General features: G+C 48.5%; 2 protein-coding genes across 2 annotated transcripts in view; one reads left to right on the plus strand and one right to left on the minus strand.

Annotated features, from left to right (window-relative positions):
- Positions 1–16,225, plus strand: part of PFDN4 (prefoldin subunit 4) — a 139,010-nt gene that overhangs the window by 111,240 nt on the left and 11,545 nt on the right. The window lies entirely within an intron of this gene.
- On the minus strand, positions 6,178–15,983 carry LOC130582173 (1,25-dihydroxyvitamin D(3) 24-hydroxylase, mitochondrial). The gene is made up of 12 exons (XM_057380732.1): positions 15,795–15,983; positions 15,106–15,296; positions 14,304–14,397; positions 13,536–13,632; positions 12,294–12,385; positions 11,559–11,670; positions 10,063–10,208; positions 9,601–9,767; positions 9,343–9,421; positions 8,713–8,907; positions 8,510–8,621; positions 6,178–7,444 (listed from the first exon to the last, which is right to left on the minus strand). The coding sequence occupies exons 1-12, from the start codon at positions 15,981–15,983 to the stop codon at positions 7,440–7,442; spliced, it is 1,479 nt and encodes a 492-aa protein (XP_057236715.1). The 3' UTR covers positions 6,178–7,439.

A 16,225-nucleotide genomic window follows, 5' to 3' on the forward strand; every position in this document is an offset into this window, starting at 1 on the left:
CTGGAGCAGAGTGGGAAGGTTTCACCCCTCACCCCGTGCCCTGGTTACTAATTAACCCCTGCTATTAATAGCAAAGCACCGTCCAGGGCTGTGGGTTCAGCCGGTGCCTTTTGCTACCGGCCGATGCCAAAAATAGACACACAAAAGTCCAATCCTGGTGAAACTTTAACTATTTTTAGTAAAGCAAACACATACTACACTAACTCTGGGARCCCTGGGGGAACTGATCCCTGACCCTCACATCCGAGTTCTTTGGAGGTGGACAATCAATGTGTTACAAAATGAGAAGCCTCACCTATTGCGTTTATAACATCATTTTGGGAAGTATTTCCATATGAATATGGATCAATTTTCTGTTTTTCAGCTGATGAGATGAAAGGAAGCTCAAAGATATTTTCATATGTTTTATTAACTATAATCAACCAAGATTTGGGGCAGGCTGGAAAAACAGCCCAGGGAATGATAGAGATTGGGCACTGGGTGAAGCTTTCCTTAGGAAAATGCGAAAATGTTCTTTCCCCATCTCTGTTTGCCCCGGGGCTGTGATTTCCCCCAAAATCCCAGTTKCTCCCTGAATTGTTTTTCCCTGGAAGCCGTTTCCTTCCTTAAATAGCACTCCCCTCTCCCTGTCCCACATCTGCTCTGCAGTTTGGCCCCATTTTGGGTGCCAAGCACAACCCCAGAGGGGCTGGGAGGAAGCAGCAGCTTCCCCAGGGGATGTTAAATATCCAAAAAAATGTGTGTTCTGTGCTTCTGAGGGCACCTGCCAGAGCCCTGCTGCTGATCGAAGCTCAGCTCAAAGAAATATTTGGCATCAGCCACGTCCCTCCCGAGCTTCTCCTCCTGCAGGCAGCGAGATGTGCTATTTTTAAACCTCGATTCCATTCATTTGTATCACACACAAATAAAACTTCCCCCCCCTGCAGTAGTTATCTGTTGGCTCTGATTCCTCAAACAGMGAATTTCCCTTTCAAATCTGCCTTTGGGCAAGAAAAGCTTTGCCAGGGTTATGAATCAGCTGCGTTTGAAGATTCTGTCCTGTCTGGAAAATGTCTTGGGGCACACTTTGCCATGCCAGGCTTCCCTCCCAGCCTGTTCCTGCACTGGGAAGTTGTTTTGCCACTGTTCAGACACAAAAAAATACCTTTTGCAATTAATTCTTTTCTCGTGTAACCAGAAGGGAAGTTCCTGAGAGGTCCTTGCATAACCAAAGTGACATTTTGGCATTTAGAACAAAACGCTAAAATCCTGCTGGTGTTACATGGCTTCTTTTCAACTCAACATTTAAGAATGTGAGGGTCTGCATCTCAAACTCAATGTTTCAACAYCCATATTTCTCCTGAGACACCTTGGGAACCCTTCCTGGTTCCTCTAGCTGCACAGAAGGGGGGTTTTGCCCCTTTTCCAGCTCTGAGGTCTCATCTCACCCCAGACACAAACTCGTGCCATGTTCCTGCTGTTGACTGCAGCAATTCTGCAGCCAAGAGTGAGTCAGAGCAGCCCTGTGATCCTGCTCAAACCAACCCTGCAAAAAAAGGGTTTTTGTCAGGATCAAAGTCCCAGGATCCCCGGTCAGAAAAGGGGGTGAAGGACAAGGACCTGTGATCGGTCTGTGAACCCACAGAGCTCCTYGGGGTGCAATCTCCACAGGGATTTTATTGCAGGACAGCAAACCACACCTAAAAAATCCACCCAGCTACCCTCTGCTTTGGGATCAGCTCCCAGGGAYCAGTTCCTTCCATTTCAGGAGAGTTTAACTCCCACTGACCCTGTTAAAGCAGCTGCTGCCCTTGCATAAAGGGTAAATAAATCAAATATCCTGACAAGGTTTTTGTCATAACTCTATGGCACTTCGTCTCCCTGAAAAGTCCTTTCCAACCTGCCCATAAATAGATGTTTAACAGACAGGTAGGATGCTCCACTCATTCTGGATTTAATAAATCTGATAAAGTGACATTTCACCTCCCTCAGCCTGCATTTCTTATCAGCCCTCAGAGGTGAACTTTGAAATATTCAATTTTCACAGGAAAACCAAATGYCTGATACCTCATGGAGCCAGCTTCACTTTGTACTCCTCGAATCCCAGAATCCCAGATTAATTCAGATTGGAAAAGGTTTCCAAGAGCCCAACCTCAACCCTTGTCACCCAAACCAGGCTCTGGGTGCCACCTCCAGTGGCAGTGGCAGCTCCCAGTGACAACATCCAGGGTGAGCACTTACTGGAGAACTTCCTACCATATAAAATATCTCCTGTTCTCTTCTCTTTGTTGTTTTTTATTTTCTCTCAGCTTTTCCCTGRTGCTGCAATGAGATCCTGAGTGGCACAAGGATGGGCACTCAGCTTTTCTCTCCCAGTGCTCTGACTGTGGAGGACAAACAGGATTCTTCTGGAGCTCCAAAACTCAGCATCACCTGAGTGTGTGAGATCCCAGTTACCCTGACACCCTTGATACCCAATTCTTCCTTGCTTTCGTTGTTCTCTTGTTTAAAATGAGGCCAATCTGGAGCCCAGCTGAGGTTTTATGGTGGGACAGACAGACTGATCCCAATGTGGGATTGGGTTTGGTGTCACAGGCTGGGTTTGGATGTCCCTGCCAAGCCACCCAAGCAGCCCTGGAGAGGGGGTGGCCTTTGCCCCTGGACTGAGCTGGCTGCTGGCTGACCCCTGATCAGATATCTGGGTACCTTTGGCCTGGAAAKAAGTGGGACAGAGCCAGATGGGGGCAGTGACCTCAGCTGCAAACTCCCTGTGGCTCCTGTTGGCAGAACTGAGATAACAGCGAGGGCTTCTCTGAGAGAGCTGGGTAAGGGCAGCCTTTTCTCCCTGAGCCTTCTCAAACCTCTCCTCCATCATTTCCATCAAATTTGGAGAACTCTTCCCTTTGCTGCCCTGGAGCCCCTCTGCAGTTGGGCACCCTTCAGTCCTGCCCTGCTCCCTCCCATCTCCCGTTCCTCTGTCAGCACAGGTCACCAGCAGCAGGAAGCAGATGAGACTCTCATTTTCATTGCAGTTTCGGGACTCCTGAGTTGATAGCAGAGGGTAAAGTACCACGGACGTGGCCATTCCAATTTGGGGTGATTTTTGTCCTCCTGGATGCCCTTTATTGCCCTGCTGTTGTCCCTGCCAGCAGCTGACTCCGGTGTCTTCCCTGCCCTTCTCCCTTCCCWTCCTCCTGCCTGGAGTTCACTCAACACATGAAAATGAGAGCAAAGAGTTGCAACTTGTTGAGAGGAACATGCCCAAGGAAGCGCAGGATAATTTCCCCTGATTATTAAACACATTCCATTCCTCACTTGTTTTGACATTGTCCCATGGAGAAAAATATTTTGTTTTACTGAGAGGCCTCGCTGTTGCTTTTCCTGTCAGGAATTTTTGCTCCCTAAGTGTTCAGCTCCATCCAAACCCTACAATGAGAAGTTCCTTAAAATTCCTTCTGCATCCCACCCCTACAGATGAAATTTAATTTTGTTAGGTCATTCCAAAGCCACAAAGATCCCAAAACTGAGATAAAAAAAAATACAGACAAGAGTTGTAATTCAATGTGGTCCTTCCTCTGCTAGCAAAGAAGAGAATGGGAATATAGGAGAAAAAAATCCATACAGGAATTTTATGAGGCATTGGAAATTTGACAAGAAGCATTTTTGATACTCAAAAATACCCAAGAATAAACAGAAGTGAATAAGGATAATGCYCAATTCCATACTAGAATATTCACACTTGTCTCCAAGCCTTGCCTGGAAGGACACATTAAAAAAAAAAAAAAAAATGAATGCAGCCAGCCACACCTTGAGCTATCAATCCACAAATACTCAGAGGAATACACACATCCAGGGATTAATGAGCTGCTGCTGGCTTCTCTCCCAATAAACCCCTCTCTCCAATTATCTGAAGGGAAAATGCAGCTTTTTTCTGCTGAAGCTACACCTCTGCCATGGATTTTAAAGATATGTGCCACAAATGAGTGGCTGAAAGTTGTTCAACTTTTTCCTTTTCTAAGAAGTGGTAATGCATTGAAAAACCCCACCCACRCACACGCAGTGCCATTGAATTGGGAATGATATTTCACATATTGAAAATGAAACGGGATGAATTTTTGGAATATTTGTCCTGAACTGAACTTCAGCCGTGAGCAATTTGTAGAATTAATTTTTGGGATTATTTTGGTTACTAATTTTTTGGGTTATTTTGCCCCATGAATGAAAGCCAGCATTGACAGAGAAGTGAATTCTGCCTCTGGTTGTTGATCACCATGGTCCTTTTTAAGCTGGAGGGGACAAACCTGAGCATTCTCTGTCCCTAATGAGAGCAGGGAAAGGTCTCTGCAGAGCTGTGGAGTCCCAGCTTGCAATGAACACACACAGATCAAAAAATTCCAGGTCAGGCCTGAAAACTGGCACTGTTTATCCATAAAAAAAACAGGGATTAGTCAGCTCCAATTTTCTCTCTTCCATTCCCACCAACATGCCTCGAGCCTGACCAGAATTCACTTCCTTTTGGACAGGGAAACCTTGCTCCCTTCCTTGTTGAGACAGCAAAAATGGAGCCCAATTAATGCCATTAATTAATTAAAGTCCATCTATGAGCAGTGACTACAGGAAATGATCCCAGGGAAGGGGTGTTGGACTGGAAATTCAGAGTGAGGAAAGAGCAAAGAGCCACACTGGGTTTATCCCGTTGGCCAAAATGTTCTCCTGACATTTATTAATCCCAGGACATCCTGCCGGGATCCTGCTCCGGAAACTGGAGGGGAAAGAAAGCTCTGCTCACACTGGAAATGTGGCTGGGTCATTGATTATCTGGGCAGTTTGATAATTAGCTGATTCCTCGTGGGTTGCTTTGGACACTCACTCGGAGGCAGAAGGTTAATGGAGTTCTCTGCCAACTTCAGGAACCCAAAAATCWGCAGAGAATCCGGAACTGAGTGTTCAGGGTCAGCAGTTATGGGATTGTGATCCAGCACAGAGCACGGATTTGTACCTGAGCTTGAACAGCATCAGCCAAAACCCTCACCACGGCAGCATCCGGGTGGAGCTGAGAGTGCTCCAAATTTAAATAGCAAAAATCTGCAGCAGTAAATATCAGCCTGTGATTTACTGCCCAGGAGCTGTAAAGGGTTTCGAAAGAGCTGATAACGGGGCTGTCAAGGGCAGTTCAAGCAGATAACACCAATTCTCTTGGCTTCTAAAAGTCAAATCAACAGAACATTTGTGAGCAGAGTGAGGTGCCTGGGGTTGAACAAATTGTTTCCCTTAACTCTTGTTTCATATTGGCACAGCTCCACTGGCTCTGGTGTGCTAATATTCATTTATAAAGCTGGGAAAAGAGGTTTTGGGGGTGTTTTTGTCCCAGGATTTTGGGTGGATGGCCCAGACAGACCTGCACCTCAGCAGGAGCTCCTTGGGGATTGATCATCCCCCCTGCTCACACTCAGTGTCACACTCAGCCTGCCAGGAATGGTGCTTTTTTAAAATATGAATAATTTCTTTGGATTCTGCAAAAATTCAAACTATTTCCATCCTTCCTCCGAAGTTTCTGTGGATTTTATKCTGTCCTAATGGCAGAGACGTGGAACAATCCCATCCCTGGGATCTCCAAGGCCCCAGTTCAGACTGTGCTGAGGATGTAGGAGCCTGCTGGACTGGAATTCCCAAAATCTCCTGGGATCAGAGAGGGGAAGGGGCTGGAGGCACGGATTTGCCTCACTCCTGAAGGGCAGGATCGAAAATGGCAAAATTGGTGACACAAAAGGTCAGCTGTCCCCAAAGCTGTGCCCTGCAGGGCTGGGACGGTGCCAGGCTGTGCCCACCAGACCCTCCCTGTACAAACTGGGCTTTGCAAACCATTTCCCAGTTCCAGAAATATCATAAAACAGGAGGTTCTCACCCTTCCATTAAAATCTATTTGAAATAATTTTAAGCCCAAGCCCACTGTGGATGTTGAGGAGGATGAAAGCACCACAGCAGCTTTTTTGGGCAAGAAGTTGCCATGAAGGACAAGAGTTTTGTGAAGCTGCAAAGATTTCGTGATAAAAATCAYGAAACACGCCTGGAGTTTGAGTAATTTTTACACCTTAAAGAATAATTGTAGAGAAAAAAATAGAATTCTTTATTTTCTTACAAAARTGCCTGGAAATATCCAGATAATGCACAAATTGGTATGGGGGTACCAATGTCTGAGCATAACAGAGGAGAGCAAGCAAATGAAAAACAAGAAACATCAACAAACACTAAGAACTTGTATCATTTCAGCATATAAAAAATTAACTCAGTGTTATGTAGAGAGATAAAGCTGTACTTGAAATTGTAAATGTATAAAACTAGTGACCATGACAACCAAAATCCAGAATTGCAGGGCAGTGACAATTTGAACCTTTAGCTATTGCAATCTCCATGAGAAATAGATCCCTTTGAAAAGGTTGGGATCCTGATTTCCGGGGAAATTGCTCTCTGAAGCAGAATTTTACAGAATTTTACTCATCCCGTGAAGGAGCTATCCTCTTAGGATAATCATMATTTCACAGAACCCATAGGATTCCAGTGGTTCCATGTCTGGATTAGGCCTTCTCATGCAAGGAAAGGCCACGAAATTTTTACAACAAAGGTGGGATAAAATGGTTTGTGCAGGAGCTGGAGGCCTGGAAATCTGTGGGGAAGGGCAGAGGATTTGCCAGGCGCGGGACTGCAACAGTTCAGATCAAAGCAACAAATCCTGGTTCTTATTTCCCTTCTGTAAGGCACCGAGGAATGCCAAGGAAATGCATTTTTTTTCATTATCCCACTTTTCCAGCCCTGTTTTTGAAATGCATTTCTTTCATTATCTCCATTTTCCATCTCTGTTTTTGAAATGTATTTCTTTCATTATCCTGGTTTTCCTGCCCTGTTTTTGAAATTTGTTTTTCTTTCATTATCTCCATTTTTCATCCCTGTTTTTGAAATGCATTTTTTTCATTATCCTGATTTTCCAGCCCCATTTTTAGCCCTATTCCAGACTCCCAGCTCCCTTCCCAGTTTGATCCACACACTGGTAATTTGGGAAGGACTAAGGCAGTTTCTTTCTGACTTCCCCAGCTCTCCCTCTCAGATCCAGCAGCACCAGTTCAGCCGGGACTGGTCCCAAACTGGAGTCAGCTCTCCYCAAACTGGGCTGTGGAGCTGCCACAACCTCCCACCCAAAACCCTCAGAGCTCCTCACCCCATCCAATCCCTGAGCTGCACAAATCCCTGCATTTCCACAGGTTATGGATGCCCTCGATGTTTTTCTTTCCTTTTAACCACATTTTCCCAGTGGAACAGTCTGGGAGCTTTTCCTGGTGCTGTTCCTGGCTCGGCAGTCCAAGGGATGTGCTGCAATCCTCCCCTGGCTGCTGGAGCCTCCACTGCTCTGATTCTCCAGGTCTCTCTCTGAAGAGGAGGCAGCAGCAGGGCTCTCCTTCATTTCCTCAAGCTGAATGGAAGAGAAAAAAAGAATCTTTATAGCATTTGATTAGTCCAAAGCAAACAGCACTGAACAAGCTTCAGTTAAAGCAGTGAATACYCAGATTAGACTGGGAGATATTAGGAGATATTTTTTGGCTGGTCAACACCACAGGGAAAAAATACTGAAATGTCCTTGATTTCTAATTTAAGGAATCCATTCTAGATCAGAGATTTGGTTTATCAATGTAGCTTGTTGTACASATAAGTTATTTTGTGAGAGAGAAAATCTGACATTCAGAAATGTAGAATAAGTTTCAACACTGCCTGACCATTTACAAACAGATTTTTCCTTGTCCTCCTGCCTCAAATCAAGTTTTGTTATCTAAACCCTGTAGAGAGCTGTTCACTAAGGCATCTCTTCATTAATCTGCAATTTGATGCTCAAAATCAATGATATTCCCAGGGAATATCTTCTGGGATGTGCTGGAGAAGCTCTAACACAACACCGGCTGTTATTTTCTTCAGCAGCGGGCATATTTTAATTTTCCCCCTTTCTGACTTTCACCATGCCCAGAAAACATGGAATGTAAGCCTGAATCCCGAGCCGTGAGCTGTGTGAAACAGGGGGATATTTTCAGTTAAAAACACGAGATATTTTCAGTTAAAACCGGGATATTTTCAGTTAAAACCGGGATATTTTCAGTTAAAAACACGGGATATTTTCAGTTAAAAAAACGGATATTTTCAGTTAAAAACATGGGATATTTTCAGTTAAAAACACGGGATATTTACAGTTAAAAAAACGGATATTTTCAGTTAAAAACATGGGATATTTTCAGTTAAAAACACGGGATATTTACAGTTAAAAAAACGGATATTTTCAGTTAAAAACATGGGATATTTACAGTTAAAAAACCGAATATTTACAGTTAAAACACGGGATATTTTCAGTTTAAAGCAGGGAAGCGGCGTGGCATCGAATCACTGACATTGCGAGAGCGAAGAGCACACAAACACTTCTTTCCTTCCACTCCCAGCTCCACAAACCCCCCGAGGAGATGCCAGAGAACCCTCCCAGAGCCCGCAGCCGCACCTGCCCGCCGGAGGAAGGCGATGGGCAGCTCCCGGCTGGGGACCAGCGTCCCCAAATGCAGCGTCGCCACCGGCTCCTGGTCCGTGGCCACCACCCGGTATTTGCGGAGCATCTGCAAYGACACATCCCCGGTCAGCTACGGGTTCGGGAGCCGCTCAGCCGAGGGCAGCGAGCCCCAAAAGGTGTTTTTTKGGGGGATTTACCCAGCAAAGAGCCAGGTGAAGCTGCAGTTCGGCCACCCGGCGCCCCACGCACATCCTGCGGCCGATGCCGAACGGGACATGGGCGAASGGATGGATGGAACCGCGCTGCAGCCACCGCTCCGGCCGGAACGCTGCCCAACCCCTGAAATAYTCCTCGCTGCAGCCCAGGGCGTGGCTGTTGATCATCAGCACCGTCTGCGGGAACAGCGAGAGGAGAAAAAACACAGGYGGGTTATAAAGCGCTCCCCCGGGAACCCGCGCCGCGATGGAAAAACGTAACGCGGCCGCTTCCTCGGGAGGTGAGGCGGGATTCCCGAAAAATTCATTGGAACGGGGGAAAGGTTGTGGTTTCCTCAGAGAATCATGGGGAAAATTGAAAAAAAACCAAAAAAAACCCGTTGGAATAGCACATCGGAATGTTTTCAGGGAAATGTTAAATCTGGATGCTGCAGCAGCGCAGGCAGGTGTGGGTTCTGCTTTATGGGAATTGCTCATTCCTCATTCCTCATTCCTCATCCTAGGACTGGTCCCTTGGCAAAGCCAATTTGAGACCGAAATAKGACCAGCTTCTGTGCTTTAAAGGATTAATAAATGGGAAAACACCCCATTAAGCGGAATTAATTGACTTACCCCCTTGGGCAGCACGTAATTTCCCAGGACCATTTCCGAGTCGATGGTGCGAGTGGTGAAAGGCACTGATGGGGTTAATCTGCAGCAAAARAGAGCCCTGGGTTAAATTCCCAGCGATTTTCCTTCCTTTATCTCTCATGTTTTACCTCAAACAGCAAGGTGAACAAAATTCTGTGTACTGGGGAATTATTTCTCCTTCATACAAAGCAGACAGTAAAGAACTTGGTGATTGTTTTGGGAGTTATTTGGGAATTTTACCTCATGGATTCCTTCAGACAGGCTTTTAGGTAAGGCATGTCCTTCAGGCTTTCAGCACTTGGGTTTTCATGAGGAGCCAGAACACTCTGGATTTCMTGGAAAAGCTTCTCCTGGACGTGGGGATTGCGGGAAAGGTTGTACAGAGCCCACAGCAAACTGTTGGCTGTCTGCAACAAAGCAAAAACAAAGGTTAAAACCTCCTGCTGTGGGGGCAGAAAGGAGAAATTTCCAAAAGCTCAAAGCAGCTTTTATGGCTTGATGGGATTTTGGCAGCCTGAAGGGTTAAGAGCCATCCCATTGTCCTCCAGAACTGAAAATCAGTGATTTCAGGTAAAAATCCATCTGCTCTTGGGCCAYTGAGGCCACTGCAGGATTAAACCCCATCCAGGAGTGCTGGGGCTGGGCTGTGGGAGGCAGGAGGGATATGGGGGGGATTTTAAACCCTTGGAAAAGCAGCTTTACCGTCTCCACACCAGCAATCTGCAGCTCGGCGATGGCAGCGTACAGCTCCTTCCTGGACAGGCGTCCCCCGGAGTAAATATCACACAGAAAATCCTCCTGGGGCCGGGCTGAGTGCCTCTCCAGCCTGCTGTCGATGGACTGCTTGGCTGGGCACAAAAAAACACCACAGGATTAATGGGAAACCCCTCAAAACCCCATAAAAATAAAAACAAACCCACATCTGACATGCGGGATTTGGAAAGGAAGCGCCAAGCTCAGCTGTGTTTTCAAGCAATGGGTAAATGCTGAATAAAAAATGGTATTTTCACTTCTGAGACAAAATACTCAAATCTTTTTAGATCCCTTACTCCTGCAAACTCTTCAGGATTCTGTTCTCTTAAATGAGGGGAGGAAATCGGTGACACACTGAGGGGAATATTAAGCAAACAGGAACATGAGTGATCAGATTTATTACCTGGGGCTTTCAAAGGGGGGGAAGGTGTTAAAAAAATCAAAGGGACTTAGCACCCAGACCCCCGAGGGAAATGTAAGCCTTGGATTTACCAGGGGGAGGCACAAACAGAGGCCAAATTTCATCATGATTGGCTTTTTTTTTTTAACTAAAAACCCCCTAAATTTGGCCCATGAATATCCCAATAGTTCAAAGCAGTTCCTGGTAAGGAGTTATTAATTTTAAGTGAAGGTGTCAAACTGGTTTCTCTGAGCAAAACTGGTTTAAAACCTGGTCTTTCCTAAACCCCATAAAGTAAGAAGCAATAAAATAAGTGCATGTGTGGCTGGCAGGACCAAAGCCTGGAAATATCGAGAATTCAAATCCCTAAAGGAAATATCTCAGTGTTTTACCCATCTGGGTTGAATTGCTCATTCCTCAACCTTTAGCTATTCCTGTTACTGTTTAAATTAATTCAATTTTAAAATATTAAAAAAAATTCAACTTAATTTTATGCCTGGAGTTCGAGTAATTGTCACACTTTGAAGGCCAATTCATTTTAAATAATCAAAAAAATGCTGGCAAAATGCCAAACTGCACTTGTTAAATTACTTCTGGTTTTAAGATTTACAGCCACATTGCAGGTTGTTCAGAAAATCTATCATTGCTTTTTTTTTTTTTTTAAGAAAACAGGTTTTTGTTGCATGCAAAATTGTTATTTCTCAAGGAAGCCACTCTGAGGTCCCTTTGAGGGAAGTCCCTTTTCATTTATACCCTTGCCTTTAAAGACTTTACACACTTTTAATTGACTTTTATGGCAGGTTAAAGCGGTGCCGTGGCATTGCCAGCTCCCAGAACCCTGGGATTTCCCTGGGAATTKCGTATTGCCCCACAGCATGAGTGTTAGTCAATAAAAACTGCTCCCATGTGGGAATGGATCTGCGTTTAGGTGCAGCAAAGGTGTTTTAATCYGTGCTGAAGGCAGGGATTAGCACAGCAAGTGTGAAAAAATTAGGGTAAAAACAGAGAAAAAGGGAAAGGAGATGAGCTGTGAATTAATAATGACCTGTTTTAAAGATATCGTCCCATGCTTTGGTGTGAGCTTGCCAGACTTTGGTGTTCAGCCCCTTGTGCAGCTCCACGGGGGTCACCATCATCATCCCRAACGTGGCCATCATCTGTGGTGACAAAGAGTTTGGGAAATTTCCCTTCAATCCCTCTAATCCCTCTGAACAAAGCGAGGCTGTGAGCAGGAGGTGACTYTCAGCAAGGGAAAATCCTGCAGATTGTCCATCCTGGATGGAAGGGATGGGTCTCAGCCTGCTTGAGGCATGTCCAGATGAAATTGGGGGAATGTCCTGAGCAGGGAATGAGCCCTCTCTGCTTGGGGCACCTGTTTGGGATGGGAAAAGATCCTTTTGGCAGTGCTTTCTCTCCCTTGGGGAGAGGGAAAAGCAGAGCTGCCTCTGCTGGCTGGGTAAACTGAGGCAGGGTTGTGTCCCAGCAGAACGGGGACACTCAGCTCTGACTGCAGCCATCACTGACCCCAAATGCAGAGGGTTTGTGTCACCCTGCACACGAGGGGAGCAGAGCCATCCAGCCGAGCCCACAGCTCCTCCCAGCATCACCCCGATGGGATTTTCCTGTCGGATTGGGGCATTTCACTAAGAAGGGAAATGTTCAGGGTTAGCTCAGCAGCCACAGCTGCTCTGTTGGGTACAGGGCACAGGAGCCTGAGCTTCTTTTCCATTTAAACTGGTGCCTCTTGTGGAAAATTCCCCCAGGAAAGGCTGTTCCATACCGTTTTCACAGCCTTGATGAAGTTCAGACTTTCTTCTGCCACGTCCTCCTGCAGGAGGCCAAACCTCTTCCCATACAGCACCAAACAGATACCTGGAGTTAAATAATATAATAATTAAATTAAATCAACAAAAAGGGGAGTAGGAGGCATCATTTATCCTCAAGGAATGGCGTGGATGATCCTTCTGAAGATGTCCCTTGGCACAAACCTCTTAGAGCAGCATTTTTAAAGCACCTTCTGCTGTTTGCCCTGATCCCAAAGAGGGTTTCCCCCAAGGGGCTCTCGCAGCAATATTTGTCCCAAACCAGGATCACCCCAATCCCCCCACGAGCAGCAGGGCTGGATATTTGGCAACTCTGCTGCAGAAAATTGAATGGTAGGAGAGCTGGCCTTGAAAAGGCCATCGACTCCATTCCCTGCTCCTTCCACAGCCACAAACCACTCACAAACACTGGATCATCCCACACTCCACCGCTTTCCACTCGCCTTTTTTTCCTCTTTTTTTTTAAACCAGTCACTTCCTATTTCTCCCTTGCCAAAAGCAGCCAACACCACTGAGAGTGGAAAAAAAACCAAAAAAACCACTTTGAAGAGCTCAGCCCAGAGGCTGCTGAGAGGAKCCAGCCAGGAGCAGAAGGCTCTGCCAGAGCTCATTCAGCTGCTACACCCAACCATCCCTTTTTTTTTGAGCCCGTTTTTTCTGCCCTGTGTCATTCCTGGCAGATTCCWCAGTGTGCTCTGGAAGGTTTCAAAGGATGAGGTTCCTGTGTTGGTAACTCATTCCAGCGCTCCTCAGACCCAGTGTAAACATTGTAAATGGGATTTTCCAGCCTTTGGCTACAACAAACACCCTGTGATTGGAACATTTCATTGATCTTGCACCGCTGATAATTAACAAATATCAGATGGACAGAAAAGGCTGTGTGTTATCTGAATTCCTCTCCAGATAAATGCATGGTAACCCCCCAATTTTTTGATTTATAAATCATTGGAATGCATGAATTTTTTATAGGCTGTGCAGGTAATTAGAAGAGTTTCTCTTCATGCTGAATTTTGCAGTGAATTTTTGCATGAATTCATGATGAATTTTGCAGTGACAGTCCCCTGGCTGTTCTGCAGCTCAGTTTCCATGATGTTATAGCTGAGAGTTTGAAATCACCAGCCAACACATTCACCTCGATCATRTTTGAGCTGAAAAGCCCTGGCAGGTGCACCACGCTGAGGCAAAAAAAAAAGACTCACTTTCAAATGACCATTTGTTGAATTCTGAATAAACRTCCTCCATCTGTCCATTGTGGTCACAGATTTCATCTATTCTGTACATAAAGTCCTCCAGGACCTAAATGGTGGAGAAAAGAGAAAGAAAAGAAGAGGATAAAGTGACATCAACTAATAAAATCCCGTGTAATTCCGCTTTTCAACTGTGTTTTTAGCAGATAACAATCTTGCATGGGAGGAATCCTTTTGTTCCCCGTTTTTTGAAAAGGATTCAGCCTCTCCCTGTGGGAACAAAGGTTTGGATTTGACACAGCTCTGGGGCTGTCGCTGCTCGTGTCCGATGAGCCTTCCCTCCGCAGGGGTGGAATCCCTCACCCCGAGACAGCCCTGGGGTTTCACAACCGACAGGATTAAGGTGTTTATCGCAGATGCTCCTCAAACTCAGCCAGGAGCACAGAGGTTAAGGACAGAGGTGTTTTCTTGTGGGGAGGAACGGAACGATGAAGGGGTAAAGGCAAAAACTACTGAACGCAAGAAAAGTCGGCAAAAACCGTTCGCAGGAGCCTTTGTGGAATTATGCGATTGCTCCGTGGAGACAGCCAGCCTCCCCTGCAGGTTTCTGTGTGGTCTCAGACCCCGGCAATCGGTCTGTACTTGTTATTCCCTTCATGATCTGCGTCTGAACCCGCGCTTTTATCGCTGTGGAGCAACACAGCTATCCAGATAAACCGGATCTGCTTTTATTCCCAGCCCTGCAGGGGAGTGGGGCAGGGAGGAAGGGTTTCTCGGTACCTCATTGATCGGCGTGTCCAGTTTCACAACTTCCCTGGGCTTCATTAATTTCTTCTGAAAGGCGCTTCTCACCCTCTGCCAGTCCTCCCCTTCCCTGGGTTGCGATAAAAACAGCGGCGTTGAGAAGCGAAAGGCTCAGAGGAGAAGGAAAGCAGAAGAAAACCCCAAACCGCGGCAGCGCTGATGCTCCATCGCACCGACGGCACAAGCGGGGGATCCTCGGGACCGGGAGATGATCCCCGGGGGCACGGCCATCCTTGGGAACGGGGAATAAACCCCGGGGCACGGCCACCCTCGGGAACGGGAGATGATCCCCGGGGGCACGGCCACCCTCGGGAACGGGAGATGAGCCCCGAGGCACGGCCACCCTCGGGAACGGGAGATGAGCCCCGGGGGCACGGCCACCCCCGGGAACGGGAGATGAGCCCCGAGGCACGGCCACCCTCGGGAACGGGAGATGAACCCCGGGGGCACGGCCACCCCCGGGAACGGGGAATGAACACCGGGGCACGGCCACCCTCGGGAACGGGGGATGAGCACCGGGGCACGGCCACCCTCGGGAACGGGAGATGAGCCCCGGGGGCACGGCCACCCTCGGGAACGGGGGATGAACACCGGGGCACGGCCATCCTCGGGAACGGGGGATGAGCACCGGGGCACGGCCACCCCCGGGAACGCATCCCGGGACCCCCGGTGCCCACCGGAGCCGGGCTGAGGGCGGCATCCCCCGGCACCCTCCCTCTCYCGCACCGCTTCCCCTCCAGCGCAGGTGCCTGCCCGGGATGCTGCGGGTGCCACTCACAGGATGAGCAGCCCGTAGCCCTCGTCGCGATAGTCGCGATAKGCTTTCCAGGGCTTGATCTCGAGGCGCTGCGGGCAGGCGCTCTCGCGGCGGTACAGAGCCTCCAGCAGGCAGGGAGACGCGATGTGAACCGAGTCGAACGCCCCCAGCTTCATGCGGAAAATCTTCCCGAAGCGCCGGTGGTACTGAGCCTGGGGGGCAGGAGAGACCCCGCGGTGAGTGCGGGGCGCTCCCCGGGGCGGCGTCCGCATCCTCATCCCGTGCCCATCCTCATCCTCATCCTCATCCTCATCCTCATCCTCATCCTCATCCTCATCCTCATCCCGTGCCCATCCTCATCCTCATCACGTTCCCGTGCCCATCCTCATTCCGTTCCCGTGCCCATCTTCATCCTCATCCTCATCCTCATCCCGTTCCGGTGCCCATCCTCATCTCGTCCCCCTCATTCACAACCTCATCCCGCACCCATCCTTATCCCGTGCCCATCCTTATCCTCATCCCGTTCCCATCCTCATCCTCAGCCCGTGCCCATCCCCATCCTCATCCTCATTTGCATCCCGTCCCCCTCTTCATCCACACTTTCACCCCGTGCCCATCCTCATCCGCACTCTCACCCCGTGCCCCTCTTCATCCTCACTCTTATCCCGTGCCTATCCCATCCCATCCCATTCCCATCCCCATCTCCTCACCAGGGTCTCATGCTGCCTCTTGAGCCCCCCCTTCCAGAGCACGTCGGGCAGGCTGCCCATCAGGGGCCAGCTCGGGGGCCCGGGCAGGGTCTCCGCGGGCCGCGGGGCGCTCAGCGAGGACGCGGGGGCTGCGCGGCCGCAGGTGCGGGTGCGGAGCCGGCGGAGGAGGAGGATGCTGCGGACRCCCATGGCAGCGGTGCCGGCCCCGGCCGCGCTCAGGTGCATTTATAGAGCCCGAGGTGCTGGACTTTCATCGGGGCCAATGGCAGCCATGGGTGGGGTGAGGTGGGGCGGCCGGCCCGGCCCTGCCCGCGGGGCAGGCGAGTCATGAAAGGGTTCAGGAGAGGCACGGGAGGCACCGCGCCAGCGCCTCCGCCCGCTGGGATCCCGGGGATGCGCGGATGGGACGCACCGAGCTCCCGGGGGATTTG

The sequence above is a fragment of the Malurus melanocephalus genome, unplaced genomic scaffold (genome assembly GCF_030028575.1).
Source record: "Malurus melanocephalus ecotype Western Australia unplaced genomic scaffold, MMel_1.1 scaffold_469, whole genome shotgun sequence".
Classification (NCBI taxonomy): Eukaryota; Metazoa; Chordata; class Aves; order Passeriformes; family Maluridae; genus Malurus; species Malurus melanocephalus.